The sequence below is a fragment of the Gossypium raimondii genome, chromosome 4 (assembly GCF_025698545.1).
Source record: "Gossypium raimondii isolate GPD5lz chromosome 4, ASM2569854v1, whole genome shotgun sequence".
NCBI lineage: Eukaryota > Viridiplantae > Streptophyta > Magnoliopsida > Malvales > Malvaceae > Gossypium > Gossypium raimondii.
The window spans coordinates 12126299-12142552 of record NC_068568.1 but is presented as its reverse complement, the minus strand read 5'-3'; the positions used below and the strand labels follow the sequence as shown (position 1 = coordinate 12142552).

The 16254-nt window shown below is 32.4% G+C and overlaps 2 protein-coding genes across 3 annotated transcripts; both read right to left on the bottom strand.

The window, feature by feature from the left end:
• Positions 1-7639: 7639 nt before the first annotated feature.
• LOC105779982 (transcription factor AS1) lies at positions 7640-10915 on the bottom strand. Of its 2 annotated transcripts, none has more exons than XM_012604028.2 (2): positions 10718-10915; positions 7640-9144 (listed from the first exon to the last, which is right to left on the bottom strand). In XM_012604028.2, the coding sequence occupies exon 2, from the start codon at positions 9036-9038 to the stop codon at positions 7968-7970; it is 1071 nt and encodes a 356-aa protein (XP_012459482.1). In that variant the 5' UTR covers positions 9039-9144; positions 10718-10915; the 3' UTR covers positions 7640-7967. The 2 variants fall into 2 exon arrangements, with proteins under 2 accessions (XP_012459482.1, XP_012459483.1); XM_012604029.2 differs by having other exon boundaries at positions 7640-9088; positions 10718-10914.
• Positions 10916-14890: 3975 nt separating this feature from the next.
• On the bottom strand, positions 14891-15874 carry LOC105779033 (uncharacterized). The gene is made up of 2 exons (XM_012602787.1): positions 15595-15874; positions 14891-15327 (listed from the first exon to the last, which is right to left on the bottom strand). Exons 1-2 carry the CDS (start codon positions 15872-15874, stop codon positions 14891-14893), a joined length of 717 nt encoding a protein of 238 aa, XP_012458241.1.
• Positions 15875-16254: the final 380 nt, after the last annotated feature.

Below are 16254 nucleotides of genomic sequence, written 5' to 3'. Positions count from 1 at the left end.
GTAATTTCTCTCTCTTTTAATCTTCTTTTTATTTACTATTTCATTAACAAGCAACAAGTAAAATATATTTCAAGAACTAAAAAAAGAAATTTGCTATCACCTTGCTGAAACTTTTTCTTCTGCTTTATTTCTTTTAAATCTCTTTCGATTCATGAATATCGGTTTCTTTTTTCTTTATAGATTTGGAATTGGCCTTATATAGCTAAATCGAAAAGAAAAAAAAAAGAAAAGAAGAAAAAAATAAATAAAATCCCCTATTTTTCTCTCCTCCTCTGTTATTTGATTCTATCGTGCCTTTAGTGTACCCCTCTCTTGCTGTTTATGGTCCTATTTTGTAGGTAAAACCGTCTTACGAAAGAAGCCGTTCGTGGGGTGACATGGAAGGGGTTGGAGGCGCGCATGTGGGAGAGCAGCGGTTGAAGGTTCTAGGTTTTTTTTTGTTTTTAGTTTTGGGCTGATTTGGTTATTGGGTATTAGGTCTGCAATTTTGGGTTAATGGATATTTGGGTCATGGATCTGATGTAATTTATTTTAATTTGGTGTTTATTTATTTATAGGGCCGGGTAAAATTTGGGTATTACAATTTTATTATATACAACAAATTTAAGTACAACATATGTATATATCAATGTTTTAAAAACAAGATAAAAAATCCAACCATTTGAGTCTTTACTTCAAACCCACCGATTCAACTTAAAACGATAATTGTTTGACTTTTCAAGAAGCCTACTTGCATTGTTAATGATATAATAAATTCAGACTCATCTCTATATTACAAAATAAAAATAAAAATTGAATTTGTGCTTCTCCTCTGGTTCTCCATCTTCCTCTTTGGTTAATTTTTTTACAAAAAACTTTTCTAAGATTTTAGAAAGAGTTAAATAAATAGTTAATACATTGATAATTTTTTAGTTTTATTTTTTTTTCTGGGGTTATAAATGCAAGAAATCAAAACTCTAGTTCAAAATTATCCCATAATGGAGGTTTAGAAGTAACATATACCTTAATTTGGATGAGATTGATTGGTGACACAAGGACGATGACGATTGAAAACTGGAGCGGAGAAGGGGATGACAGTGGTGAATGTCGGTGATAGAGGAAGCAACAACTTCACCGGCCGGTGAGCAGCACGAAGGCACTAAGGATTTTTGGTGAAAATAGGAATTGATTTGGGAGATTTAGAAATAAGGGTAAAGGCAAAGGGATAGGGATGTTGTATTTTAAAACACTCGTAAGGGCTAGGGTAGGGCTTTGGTGAATATAAATTTATTATTAAAAATATTTAATTTATTTGGGTTAGGTCGGGTCGGGCTGAAAAATGCTTACCCAAAGCTCGATCTATTTAGAAAACGAACTTAATTTTTATCCAAACCCATTTATCAGAAGGGCCTCCAGGCCTGACCTGACTCATGATCAAATCTACTTTATTTTATTTTTTAACAAGTTTAATTTATTTTTTTTCTAGTCTCAATTTTCATATAATGATAAATTATGATAATTCTTGCTTTTATTATAATATATTAAATGTTGAAATAAATTTGTAAATCATAATTGTAATAATTTAAGAAAATTGATTGCATCGCGAATCAATTAACTCTTAAAGTTATTGGAAAATTAAAATAATCGTATTAAATAATATAATAATTAATAATAAACATGTTGATAAAAAGTATTTCAAAGTTAAAAACAATATTTTTAATTAGATGGATAAAATTGATTAAAATAATAAAACAAATAGTAAAATTATCTAAAATTTAGGTTCTAGTCGGAATGTAAGATTACTTAACAAAGAGGTGTTATTGAGGTTAACCTTTATATTTTAAAATCTTAACACTATTAGGAATGTAAGATTATTGTCTTGTGGGAATGTTTAAAATCCAAACATAGTGAATCTTTGTTAGCTTTGTTATCTAAAGCTTTTGATATAACAACATTTAAGATAAATTTTATATGTATTATATTTACTAAATCATTCGTTGAAAATATAGTTGAAAATTTTATCAAACATTTTTATGGTCACTAAACTAACTATAAATACGACTAAGGCAAGCGCACCTATCGAATAATAGTATAGTTATGGTGAGTAGGGAATATCATATCCACGAGGACTAAAAGTACTAGTAATTACCGTTTTTCTATTATTTAGCTGACAAATTGGAGTGATTGTTTTTAATCTAAAATTACTAAAATAATCTAACTAAGAATGCAACAGAGAATGAAATAGGAAAATAATCAAAGATAACCAATGAGATAGACAATACCCAGAAAAGAATCCACCTAGACTTCACCTATTATTATGAATCTGAATTAAACGATTTATTTACTTGTGTCTTGATCCGTAAAAATCCCTAAATTATGTTAATATCTCTTTCGAGAGTAAGAACAACTGACTCTAGGTTGATTAATTGAAATCTCTTTCTAATTAAAACCCCTATTGTTGCATTAACTCTATCTATAGATTCCCCTATTAGATTTATATCGTCCTATTTTTAGGATTGCATGCAACTCCACTCAATTATGCTAGATCTACTCTTAAACATATATTTTTGGTCCACTGAAATAAGCACATTAAACTTGAATTAATATCTTAGAAATATTAATACAAGACATAAGCATACATAATTGAGAACAAGAATCAAGTATTTATCGCGTAAATTAGAAATCAAATAATAAGATTCATCATAGATTTCATCTTCCCTAGGTATCTAGGGAATTTAGTCCATAATCTTGAATGAAAACATCTCAAATTCAGAATAACCACAAGATATAAAGAAACTCAATAAAACTTCGAAAGAAATTAAATGGAGATCTTCGATCTTGAGGGAGATCCGCTTCCGAGTTGATTCCGATGGCGTTCTTCGAGTGCTTTCTTCGATCTTCTCTAAGTACCCCCTTAGGTCATCTTCTAATTGGTATTTATAGACTTTAGAATGCTCAGAAAGCCTAAAAATTGAGTTTTTCCATGTATTTGGGAAGCAGGGTGCGATATCGACACGAGTTGGCACATGGCCATATGGCCAGCCCATGTGGAAATGCCCAGGCCGTGTGAATCCTGGAAACAGCTCTATTTGTCCGATTTTAGCTCATTTTTTGCTCCTTTCACTCCCAAATGCTCTTCTAAGTATAGAAAAATGAATTTAAAGGATTAGGAGCATCAAATTCACTAATTTATATAATTAATCATCTAAAAATGCATTAAGAATGAGATTAAAGTATGTTACTTTTACAGCTTATCAATTTTCAAAGACTTGCAATATACTCAAAATCATGTTTTAAATGTGTTTTAATTTATCTAAATATTCTTGGATCAATACCAAAGTGTTTTAAGGTGTTTAAATTTTCTTAAGGGACTTTGGTATGCAAGTCTCGAGACATACATATGTCTCGAGACATGAAAATTTGAATGCAAAATTCTATTTCAGAGGCTTTGGTCTCGAGACAGAGTCTTGCCTCAAGACAACAAGCATGTCTCGAGACAGACAAACATTGGAGCTAAAGGTTGCTTCAAGGGAGCCATTTCTCAAGACACAACTTGCTAATGACTATATAATGATCATATTTTTCTTCCTAGTTGAGACAAAGGGTTTATGTCTTGAGAGATACTACTAGAGGATGTATTAAATGCACAAAACAAATGCTCGCAGCGGCTAGAATCCATCATCCTCAATGGCCATAAATGTCCACAAACTTGTTGCTTGATATAAATACACTTCAAGACAGAGAGAGAGAGAGAGAGAGAGAGAGAGAGAGAGAGAGAGAGAGATCCAAGCATTAAGATCAATAGAAAATTGTTTAAATCTTTATTCTTTCATTTCCTTGTTAGTATTCTCTAGGAGTTTATTGTTTGATATAAATACACTTCAAGACAAAAAAAAAAAGAAAAGAGAGAGAGATATCCAAGCATTAAGATCAATAGAAAATTGTTTAAATCTTTATTCTTTCATTTCTCTTGTTAATATTCTCTAGGAGTTTATTGTTTGATCTTTTAACACTCTTATTTCATTTCTTTGAGAACTTAATTTTGTAAACACATACATACCTTGTAGAGGTCTCTTTGTCTACTCTTTTTCATACCACCAATTGTAAATTGATAGGGTTTTAGTTGAGCTATAAAAATTAAGAAGGGTTCTAGTTTAGACATAAAAGCTCTGGAGAATTGTTTTATCTTAGCATTGTGAAAAAGATAGGGGTTGTAAATGTAATATCTTCTCCTTGAAAGGTATCAATTCTAGTAGTGATTTGAGAAATCCTTAATGGTGAAAAGCTAAGGTAGTGGAGGTAAGTAACTGGGGCCGAACCACTATAAATTGAATTGTCCAAACTTTTCTTCCCTTTTCTTTATCATTTAGATAATTTTGTAAAGATTTTAAAATAACAATTCACTCCCTATTGGTATTTTCAAACTTAACAATTACCAAATTTAAAAATCATTTAAAATATTTTTTAATAGAAAAAATTAATATATAGTAATAAAATAAAAGATATCTAGATTGTTGCATTCAAATAATGAGATAAGGTTTTTAAGGAAAATTAATATATTAATTATGATAATACTATGTTAAATGTAAGATTTTAATTTTGTAACAAAATGAGAATTTTAAAGTCTAATGGAAGAGCTCTATGAATTTTTAGAGAATGTTAACTTTTATCAATCAACCAATAAAATCTTATATAAATCAAACTTGATAAATAATATATATGATAATGTGCTAAGTAATCTTACATTTCAGTAATACTATTATGGTATATGACTTTATATTCATTAAAACAAATGTCCCTTATAATGATAGGTTCCTATTTAGCTGACCTGAAAGTAAATTTTATTAAATAACCCATAATCAATAATCATAAATAAAAATAATAAAATTATTAACATATGTTAAGAGTGAATAGTTGATTATAAAAAAATGGCTACAATAATAGTGCTAATAGCATATGTTTCGCAAAGTCGGATTCAGTTTTTAAATATGTTATATGATAATTTAATTATTAAATAAATAAATTTAAAATTAAAATATTTAATTATGAAAACTAAACTATCAAAGTTGAAATGTAACCAAAATAAATATAATTAATGAGGTGAGAAAAATAAAACAAATATATCAACATACCAAAATTTATGTAAAATAGATTAACATGTAAAGAATACATGACAACACAATATCAACATCCAATTTTTTCTTTAAATTGAATCATAATAACAATTTATACAAAATGTTTTTTATTATAAAATTATGCAAAAATATTTTGAGTTTAGAATCAAATAAATTCATAATAATAAATTATACAAACACGATATAATATAGAAAAATAACTCACATATACAAATGTGTCACAATTTATATAAAGCATAATATAAATGTATATATAAATTTGTAATCCTTTAAATATAAAAATTTAATGTATAAATACATTTTATAAAATATTTCAATACTCAAATATTATATATATATATATATATATATATATATATATAACATAGCACATGTCTAAAAGAAATGTGCTTTTCCTTTTTTCTTTTTTCTTTTTTTAACTTCATCATGATCCAACAAAATGATAAAAAAAAATTACAAGTACATGTTGATACAAGATACAACAAGGAAGGAGATAAGGAGGAATATGCGATAGTAATAAAGAGACTGGTTCATCTAGAAATGTAGAGAACCAGAAATGGACAATAGGACAAACTAATTAATGGAAGAGAGAACAATTGCTTAAAATATCCTCAAGGCTTCAGAGTCTGATCGCTTCTTTGTCATTGGAAAGGTATCTAGAAAGATCCCCTTGTTGGTTAGCTAGACATGACAAGTTGTTATGAAGGAGGCTGTCATCACACAATACGTGAAGGACGTGCATCGTGGGTCCATCTGTTATGCATTCGATCTTCACAAGGTTGTTATGCTCAGGTGGATCCCAACGACCTAAAAAATGTATTTACACTTGAGGAATGTTCACACCTAAAAAGCAAGTGTTTGCTCCATTTCCTGAAGCGAAAGAATTTGTTAGAAGGGCTTGCCAAGCGAGTGGCTACAAGAATGGGACCTTTGTACTCTTTTAGCTAGAACAAGTGGCCGGATAGGTTGTATTTTCAAGTGAAGCCAAAGCCATCTATTCTACCGACACGTGTCCAAGTTGGGGAGGAATATAATAGTATATATCCCTCAAAACAATTTTAACGATACATCACATGTGGCTCAAAATTAATCATTCACAATGTTAAATGAGCTATGGAATAACTTTTATTTATGGTTATATATATTAGTATATATCATAAGCATTAATTTAAGGGTAAACTCTACAAATGGTCACCCAACTATGTTCATGTTCCTATTTTCGTCACGCATCGTTAAATTGATAATGAGAAGCCTTTTTCTAACTGGTATAATAACACATTTTATCTTGAATACTTATTTATTATATAAACTTGACCCTAATCCTAAATAATTCAATAGAGTTAACGCTTCATATTTATAAATTCTATCAATTTGATTATCAAACTTCCTAACCAAAACTTTTAGCTTTTAAAACAAAGACATTCTGCATCTAAAATTTGTAAAACCCAAAATGAAAAAAAAAACCTTCTCTCAACTAACAAGTCGTTTTTCCAGTTAATTCCTAATACCAATGAGTTTATCTTGAAACTTTATTTCTTTTTTATTAGTTTTCTTCTAAATATAATATTTTATAACCCTTTGATTGATAAAATTTTGACTAAAGAAAATAGAAAAACCTTAAAGAAAAACACTTTAGATTTACTCTTGTTGCTGAGGGGATGATATTTCTTTCAAGGTATATAAAAATAGTCCTCGAAGTTGGTCCTTAAAATTGGAAATTAAATCTAGATTTAAAATTATGACTTTGAAAAATCCAATTGTTCAATCAATAATTATATAAAAAATTTATGAACATTTAATTTTTTCAAAAGAAAAAAATGTGAAAGAATTAGAACCTCGTGTGATGGCTTGATGGTCAAAGTTGTTCACCGCCCTAGGTGTGGCCTAAGTTTGACTTGCGTTAGTCACGTTGGTTGTTTAGGCTTTGACCTGTTTTTGTAATTCACAAAAAAAAGAGTGAAAGAATTAATTGAGTTTCCTTTTGTTACATTGATAATAATTTTTTTAATTTTATAAATTGATTAAGAGATTATTATGTGTTTTATTTATTTTTAATTTTTGTATTTTATTTTTAAATCCACAATAAGCAATATTTATCACTAACAATTTGATTTAGTGTTAAATCATTTACTGAAATTAATTAAAACTAAAATTATGCTAGTTAGAGTAAATTTTTTTTACAAATATTAAATCATTTATATAATGTTATTATATATTATATCTTTTTATGATTTTTAATGGTGTTTAATTAATTTCTAATACTTGTTAAAAATATAAATAAAGTGTTACTGAATTGAATAATTTCAACCATAAATAAAATGGAATGCCTTCGTTTTAAAACTTTAGAAAGCTTTGGATAAAAATTGATAGAAATTGTAAATGTGAAGGATTAAATTTATTAAATTAAAATCAAATTAATAAAATATGCAAGTATTGAAGGGTTATCAAATTTAATAGTGGATGACCAAAACAAAATCGAGTGGAAAGATATAAAATGTATATAAAACAAATGATGAACATATAAATTTAGCACTCAAATCAACCTATTGATCAGTTTAGTTTTATGGTTATATAGATATGGAGAAATCAATTCACCAACAACTTCAAATTCACATACCAAATCAGGCATCTGCTTTCACATGCCAAATCAGACTCCTTAATATCCAGAAATAGGAATCTAAATTTAATATACTTTTTAAGAGGTGAACACAAAAGATAGAGCTAATGCTACCTTTCCCATTCAGAGTGTCCCATCCTAGAAAAACCAACTATAAATAGACTTCTATAGTAGAGAATATCATCAAAAACAATGCAGAGTCTGTTGAAAGGAGACGCTTGATAAATCATCTTTGCTCACTGCCCATTAGGCTCCACAACCCTGGGTCTGCACCCCGTTTGTTCAAGAAACTTGGTCAGATGCAAATGCTTTGCAGCCCATTGCTCCGCTAATTTTTGCTCCTTCGCTTCCGCATCTCTTCTTAGCCCCTCCAGTTGTTCCCTATATTCAGCTTCGATTCTATCAAGTGTACTCTTCTGCTCTTCCCTTAGAGCCTCGATCTTTGACTCTATTTCTTCCATCTTCTTCCTTTTACGGGAAGCCTTTTCTGATTCGAGTTGTAACTCTACCCTTCTTAACCTCCAGGCCGCTTCCTTTCTATGTGCAACCCAAGCGCGGCGCCCATCTTCCAGCTGCCTGCAGCAGTCCATCAATTCAGATATCAGCAGGTTCTCACTACGAGGAAATGATCCATGGGGCACCATGTTTCCCAAAACAGGGCTAGTTTCGGACATCCTCTCAGGTTGCAGCCATGGGATTGGGGGAGCAGCTGCCACCGTTGAGGGAGATAAGCTTAAAGTCACAGAAGGGGAAGGTGGTGTGACAACGGACGCATTGCTGGAATTAGAAAGCCAAGGTGGAAGTAAAGTTGGTGGTGCAGGTGAAGGTGGGTCAGTATGAAGAAAACCCCCGTTAGAAGCAGCCATGGGAAAGGCTGAGCTATGGCCCTGTTTTACTAGTTTTTCAGCAAAAGTTTCTAATATCCTATCGTACTTGCCTTCCTCGACTGGCTCAACCGTCTTATGCTTCTCTTTATGTTCCCTTTGTTGCTTCTCCTTGAATACCTCCCACCACTTGCCCAGTCTTTTAGCTGTTCTACCAGGGACTTCAGCTGCAATTTTCTTCCATTTGTTGCCGTGTTTAGCTTGAAGACGGATTACAAGACGTTGCTCTTCTTCCGTAAGGGATCCCTTCTTGATACCAGGTTTGAGATAGTTATTCCACCTCTCTAAGCAAGATTTTGCATCCCTGTTCAGGGGTGTGTTCATGCGGTGTGACACAAGGTTCCACTCCCTCGGACCATATTGTTTTACGTATGCACACAACAAAGCGTCTTCTTCAGCTCTCCACCGCTGTCTCTCCTTCATTTCCAGGGGAAAACACCACTTCCCATTGCTCTGTGATCCTCATAATGTATCTGAAAGATGATCAGTAAGTTTAGCCATCGCTTTGCTTATAGCCAACTGATAACAACTGGATCCAACAGCAACAAACTCACAAATAAGATAGACTGAATGACATGAGTAATCAAAGATGAACTTATAACAATGCCATAGGCTATACAACAATTCCTCCACTGCACTTTCTAGACCTTAAGCAAGTATCACGACACCAAGGGTGTAAGAAATGGAAGTTAAGAGAACACCATGCCTTGCACACAACACACACCGAGATCAGAAGTGATTGAAGAATAAAATTCCAGATTTAAAAGCGGGAATCAAGAACTCTAAACACCTTCCAAATTAGCCTCACTCAGATAGTTAACAGTTTACAACCTATGAAGTCTGATAGCAAATATGCATGCGGAAACCAATTGAATAACAATGTCAGAATTTGTTCCTCGCATAAAAATAAAATATAAAGGCAAAGCTAAATATAATAACACCTAAAACTCCATTAGTTTCAACTAAGAGTTGACAAAATTTCGGGTAGGCCAAGAAAAGAGATGGCTAGCCAATCATCAAAATGAGGATGCACAATCATGCTGTTAAATAAGATGCGTGGATAAATGCTGATAACTGTTGGTACAACTAGGCATTGATTATAAAGTCAAGTACAAAGTACAAGTAACATAATACTACCAATCACTGCACAGAAAGACAAGGGGAACCGGGGGAGGAAACAAGACAAGATGTACTACAATACCAAAAACAAGATCAAGTATCACAAGAGGAGTGATCTTAAACAATGACTGAAAGCAAAACTCAATTCTGCCATAGCAAAAGCTATCATACAGCCAGTGACAACAATCTGTAGTGGAGTCAGCAAAACAATGCGGAAAAAGATAATATATATATACACACAATAATTGATAAAATGCCCAAGTTTGTGTCGTATAAAACTTGCTAGCGGCCCCTGACACTGGATTACAACCTAATTGTACTGCAACAGCTGGCAATACAGAGATTTTCATCTTTACACATCTATAAACCAAACTATTTAAGTTATTAGTTAAAACTAATCTACTAAAATATCCCATAAAAATGTGTTAAAGATATAGACAAGCAAACCAAATAAGAGTCTAGTAGAGATGGTATATCGATAATCAATCAAACAGGGATGTTATGACTTGTACAAACCCGCAATATATTTATTCAACTCATCTCCCATATTTATGACACAAAATCTTCAGAAAATTACAGCTGCAGGGCAAAATAATAGGGTTCATCAACTGATTTGGTAGAATGTAAATATTCCCAGGATAAGGCCCGGGACATTACTGAAAAACCCAGTTTCAAGAACTGGGGAAAAAACAGTTTATTATGTTTAAGATTATCATCAAACAAGTATTGCTGGGAATAATTAGAAATTATGTGTGGGAGCTGCCACCAAAATCTTCAACTAAGTAAACGTTTGGCTGCCGCGAAAACTAAGAAAGATAAAAAAAAAGAAAGATAAATGTTTTAATAAAATTGAAGCAAAACAGAGCCTTAAAAATAGCTTCTAGGAAGCACAAAGAGAAGTCCAGAACAAGGATTAAACAGAAAGAGAAAATGTGAAATAAATACTTAAAAACTAATGGATAAAATAGGATAAAAGAGCTCACCATATTTTCTTTGTGTTCAAGTGCCCAAATTTAAACTTTGTGTTGGTTGCATCTTCAAGCTTACAATCTCCGACAAGAACAGCAAAGGATTAAGGAGAACATAAAATCAAAGCCGACAGTCCAAACAACCAAAACACACAAACTCTCTCTCAAACAAAGGGGGATGGATGGGGGGAGAAAGATAATAAAATGAGAAAAAAAAAAAAAAAGAAAAGAAAGAAGGGGGAGGGGGGGGACTATAGTCCGCGTTTCGCGGCACAAGGAGACGAGTATGATGTAGACTCGACCTTCTGCTCCGCTCAGAAGCACCTCTCAGATGTCAGTGATACGTTACGTCCCTTTTTCTCTTTATTTTTATATTTATTTATTACTTTAACTCTATTATTATTTCTTCTTTATTTAATTCAATACCTCAAAAAAATTGCTTTTCTTGGTTTTTTTTTTTTAGAATTTTATGAAATTTTATTTTTTAATCTAATTATAATTTCAGAAAAAAATTCAAAAATTAAAATAACAAAAATTCAGAATTCTTTTGAAGAAATTTTGATTTTTTATAATTTTTGAAATTTAAATTAACAAGTTAATTTTTTAAAGATTTTAGATTTTATGATTTTTTAACTTTTACATAATTATAAATTTAAAAATATTTTATAATTTCAAAAACAATTAATTAATTTTATGAATTTTAAGAATTTTTGATATTTTATAATTTTAAAAATTATTATTAAAAATTATACAAGGACCAAATCAGATATTTTAACTATAGTCTAGAATTAAATTAGTTAACGTGTCATATCACTCTTCCGTTAATATTGTAACGACGATTGATAGACGAATGATCAAAATATAATTTTTCATAATTTAGTGATAGAAAAATAACCAAAATTTAATGACTATTTTTAATTTACTCAACAAATTATTTTTCTTGTTTTTATTTTTTATTTTGATACCTAAAACTAATTTATTATCTAATTACACTTTTTAAAAATTATTATTTAAAATATTTTTATGAGTATATTCATGGGTGTAAGTTTTTTAAAGGTGTTGAATAATACATTTAAAATTTATTGTCTAGTAGGAACTCAATAATCATTGGTGTTGAGGTGTGAATAACCATTTTCAATATTTCCTTAAGAATCTTATATTTTGTTGTTACAAATAAGTAATTGATTTGATATGGGTGTCGATGTGGAGACCATTACTTTCTTGTATTTTACTGTTATGAATAGTTATTTGACTTGATGGATTAAGAACTAGACACCTAATAAAAAAATCTTTCCAACTACTTGCAAAATTTTTACAACTTTGTTAATTATTTTAAGTGCTTTTTCTTTTCATGAATTAGTTGTATAAAAAAGTTATCATTAGTTTTTAAATATGTTATATTATTGTAATTATTAAATATGTTCACCGCATGATATAAGAAAATTATGTTATAGTATGTAACTCTCTAAATCCAGCCTAAACATTATGGTCGTATCTGGTAACGTCACACGATAGTGTTTTTGAAATATTGTTGTTACGTTTAAAACATTTTATGTTATTATCTTTAGTAAACCTTTGTTAGAACTTAGGAAGTCGTTTTTATTCATTTAAAACATTTGTTTTGAAACATTCCTCTTTGTGGAAGCTTTAATAAAACAGTCTAAGTGATCATGCGTTTAGAAATTACTTTAACTTTTTGAATACCGAATTTCTTATGACCAGCAGGTATAAATCTATAAAGTAAAATAAATAAATAAAAACCCAAAATTTAAAACCAAAGTCCCAGAGGGTCCTTAAATTACAACCCAAATAATCAATAATAATTAAATCATAAAACGTAAATTGAAAACCATGAAGTCTAAAAATTTCTGTAGTCACCGCTGAGTCCTCCGTCGCACCGATCCGTCTAAGTCTGGGGATTACCTGTGCACATTAAAAAAAAGGGCGAGTTTACGTAAACTCAGTGTGTAATCCCACAAAAACAAACAAACAATCAATATTCGCAATGCATAATTGAACAGTCTTGGGCCTAAGCCCTTTTCAGTATCTATGACAGTTACAGTGTCAAAAATGCAGTAGGGCCTAAGCCCACACAATATCAGTAGTAGTAACAGTTATTCAGTAGCAAAATCCTACCCATCCAGCCTCTACAAACCATCTCCGTCCAACCCTACACTCCATATGGGGATATAATCAACCCACCCATCCCTACACTCAAAGTAGTACCGAATGTGACACAAAACAGTAGTTTGCAGCTGAGCTGCTAGTAAATTAGGCTTAAAGCCTTTCAGTACACTTCCTCCGAATAACAACCCCCAACCCAATGCAATGCAACATACAATGGATAATATGCTATTATGCAATTTCAGTACATATATTTGGTTCAGATATTAACATGCTCAGTACAAATATCATTCAATCAATTTCACACATTTAGGGGTTTAAGTAGCGCTTACCGACCTTACAGTAGGTTCACAGTCGACTTGGGCGACCCATGCAACCTTAGAAATATTTCAGTAAAAATGGGCCCACACGTCCGTGTAGCCCACTCGGCCCAAATTGGCCATGGCCATGTGATCCATTTTTAATGTAACCCATGCTAGCTAAATATTCATATATGTTTTCACAATTTACTTATATGTTCATTCAAAGTTGTCTACTTGAGTCATTGTCCCTAAATTATTTATATCTTAAGCTACAGAATTCCAAATTAAGATCCGCTTGATGTTTTCGAAACTAGACTCAAATACCTTTCTATGATAAAATTTTTAGATTTTATAGTTAATCAAATAAGTACAGTAAAATCTCCAAATCGATCCCGATTCTACTGTTTGACAGCTTCAACCTTTCCTTACTAAAAATTATTTATCTCTTAGTACGGAATTCGAAAGATGTTTCTATTTATTTCTCTTGAAAGTAGACTCGTTAAGGATTTAAACATATAAATTTAAGTCCCTAATTATTTTTTATAATTTTTGATGATTTTTTCAAAATTAGAATAAGGGAACCCCGAACCCATTCTGACCTTGTCTCACAAAATTCATTATATCTCATAACTTACAATTTCATTACTTACACTGTTTCTTCCATGAAAAACTAAACTCAATAAAATTTAATTTCGTATTTTATTCAACTTCTAACTCAATTTCCACTATTTTTGATGATTTTTCAAAGTTAGACTACTGCTACTGTCTAAAACTATTTTAGTGCAGAATGTTGATTTCCAAGTTTATTACACCCTTATTTCCTTTCTCTACAATTTTTTGCATCATTTTCTCTTATTTCTCGACAACAAGCAATTTCGAATTTTCACCAAATCCCATTTTTGCGTATCGAGTACACACCTGGTATCATTTCTAATGTGTAAGCACTCCTAAGCCTCCGGAACCTCGCTTGAGTAACCGCAACTTTGCACAATCACAATGTCGATTCAAAACCACAGACCCTTGATTAACTCCGAACACACGCAACCAACGATGAACAACTAAATAAATTGGAAAACAAAGAAAGAAATGGAAGGTGAAAAAATAATGAAAATTTCGGCAGCAACTAGGGGAAAGAAATTGGCAGTGGAGGGAAAAAATAAGAAGAAAATGTTAGAAAAAGTTTGGGTAATTGGAGAGAAAATCGAAACTCTACTTTTTTTATGCAACAAAATGATAATCAGATTATTTTCTGATAACCTCTCCCCCATTATCTCTTAAAATCACTCATTATTAACCCACTAAAACACAACTACTCAGAATTTTGCCTCAATACAACTCTTAGCCGAAATTGGAGCAAAAATACTATCTCCACGCCATCACAGATAATTGAACATAGGACTTTCTTCACACCAACATTCTACTTATCCACTAGACCAGCAGGCCTATTCTATTAATTATTTGCCAACTTTTACTTAAAAGCCTACTGACCAAAGATAAGACTTATTCATAAAAATATCAAAATTTGCTCAAGTCCTAGCTTGAACTTGGGGCCTTTCACACACCCAGAACACTTAACCATAGAAGCAAATACACAGTTGTGTCACACATTCGCAAGAACAAAAATAAAAATTCTAGGGCGTTACAACTCTACCCCCTAAAAGAAAATTTCGACCTCAAAATTTACCTGATCAGAACAAATAAGGTTACTACTGAGCATCGCATCCTCAGGCTCCTACGTGGCCTCCCCAGTGCTATGATTATGCTATAGAACCTTCACCAAAGGAATAGACTTCCTCCTCAGAACTTTTACGTCACGATCCAAAATCTGGATAGGCTCCTCCTCAAAGGTCAAGTCTGGCCTAACCTCAATCTCCTCAACAGGGACAATATGAGTAGGATTAGAGCAGTAACGCTTTAATATAGAGACATGGAACACATCATGGATACGATCTAATACCGGAGGTAGCTCCAACTGATAAGCTACTGGTCCCACTCGCTTCAGAATATGGTAAGGTCCAATAGACCTAGAGCTCAACTTGCCCTTACGACCAAACTTCAGTACCTTCTTCCATGGTAAGACCTTGAGAAAAATGAAGTGCCCCACAGAATACTCGATCTCATGCCTCTTCAAACCCGTATAAGATTTCTGTTTGTCAGAATCCACTTTCAAATGATCCCGAATCAATCTAACCTTATCCTCTGTCTCAGAGACCAACTCAGGACCCAGAACACATCGCTCGCCCAACTCAGTCCAACATAAAAGAGTGCGACACTTATGACCGTACAGTGCCTAGTAAGGTGCCAGCTGGATGCTGGATTGGTAGCTATTATTATAGGAAAACTCCACTAACGGTAGATAATCCTCCCAACTGTCTCGAAACCTAATAGCACAGCTCCTCAACATATCCTCCAGTACCTGAATCACCCTCTCTGACTGACCATCGGTCTAAGGATGGAACATAGTACTGAAGTCCAACCTTGAACCCAGAGTCTCATGCACCTTTTTCCAAAATCGAGACGTGAAACGAGGATCTCTATCAGAGATGATCAAAACTAGTACCCCATGCAGTCTCACTATCTCAAAAATATAGAGCTTCGCCAGCTTCTGCAAAGAATAATTTGTCCTAACTGAGATGAAGTGTGCAGACTTAGACAATCTATCCACGATGACCCACACTGAATCTTTCTTAGTGGGTGTTAAAGGCAACCCACTAACGAAATCATCGTTACTCGCTCCCACTTTCATAGCGAAATCTTAATCGGCTGCATCAATCCCGAAGGCAACTAATGCTCAGCTTTAACCTGCTGGCAAGTCAGACATCTAGCCACAAAACCCGTAACCCCTCGCTTCAACCCTGGCCATCAATACAACTCTCGAAGATCTCGATACATCTTATATCCGCCAAAGTGCATAGCATAAGGGCTACTATGCGCCTCTATCAAAATAGAATGCCTCAAGTCTGAATCATTTGGCACACATATTAGGCCTCGGAAACACAACACACCCTCAAAGTTTAACCCAAAGTCCATAGTGCTACCATTCTCAATATGTCGGAACCGAAGACCCAAAGACTCATCCTCCAGCTGTCTACCCTTAATCTGCTTGATCCAAGTTGGCTTGACTTA

What these genes read in the sequence shown, in the direction of transcription:
- LOC105779033 (XM_012602787.1), bottom strand. Translation starts at nt 15,874, where the DNA reads ATGAAAGTGGGAGCGAGTAACGATGATTTCGTTAGTGGGTTGCCTTTA. An exon ending in GGGTTCAAGGTTGGACTTCA is followed by an intron (nt 15,328 to 15,594) that starts GTACTATGTTCC and finishes TCTCTGAGACAG; the next exon opens with AGGATAAGGTTAGATTGATT.
- LOC105779982 (XM_012604028.2), bottom strand. Translation starts at nt 9,038, where the DNA reads ATGAAGGAGAGACAGCGGTGGAGAGCTGAAGAAGACGCTTTGTTGTGT.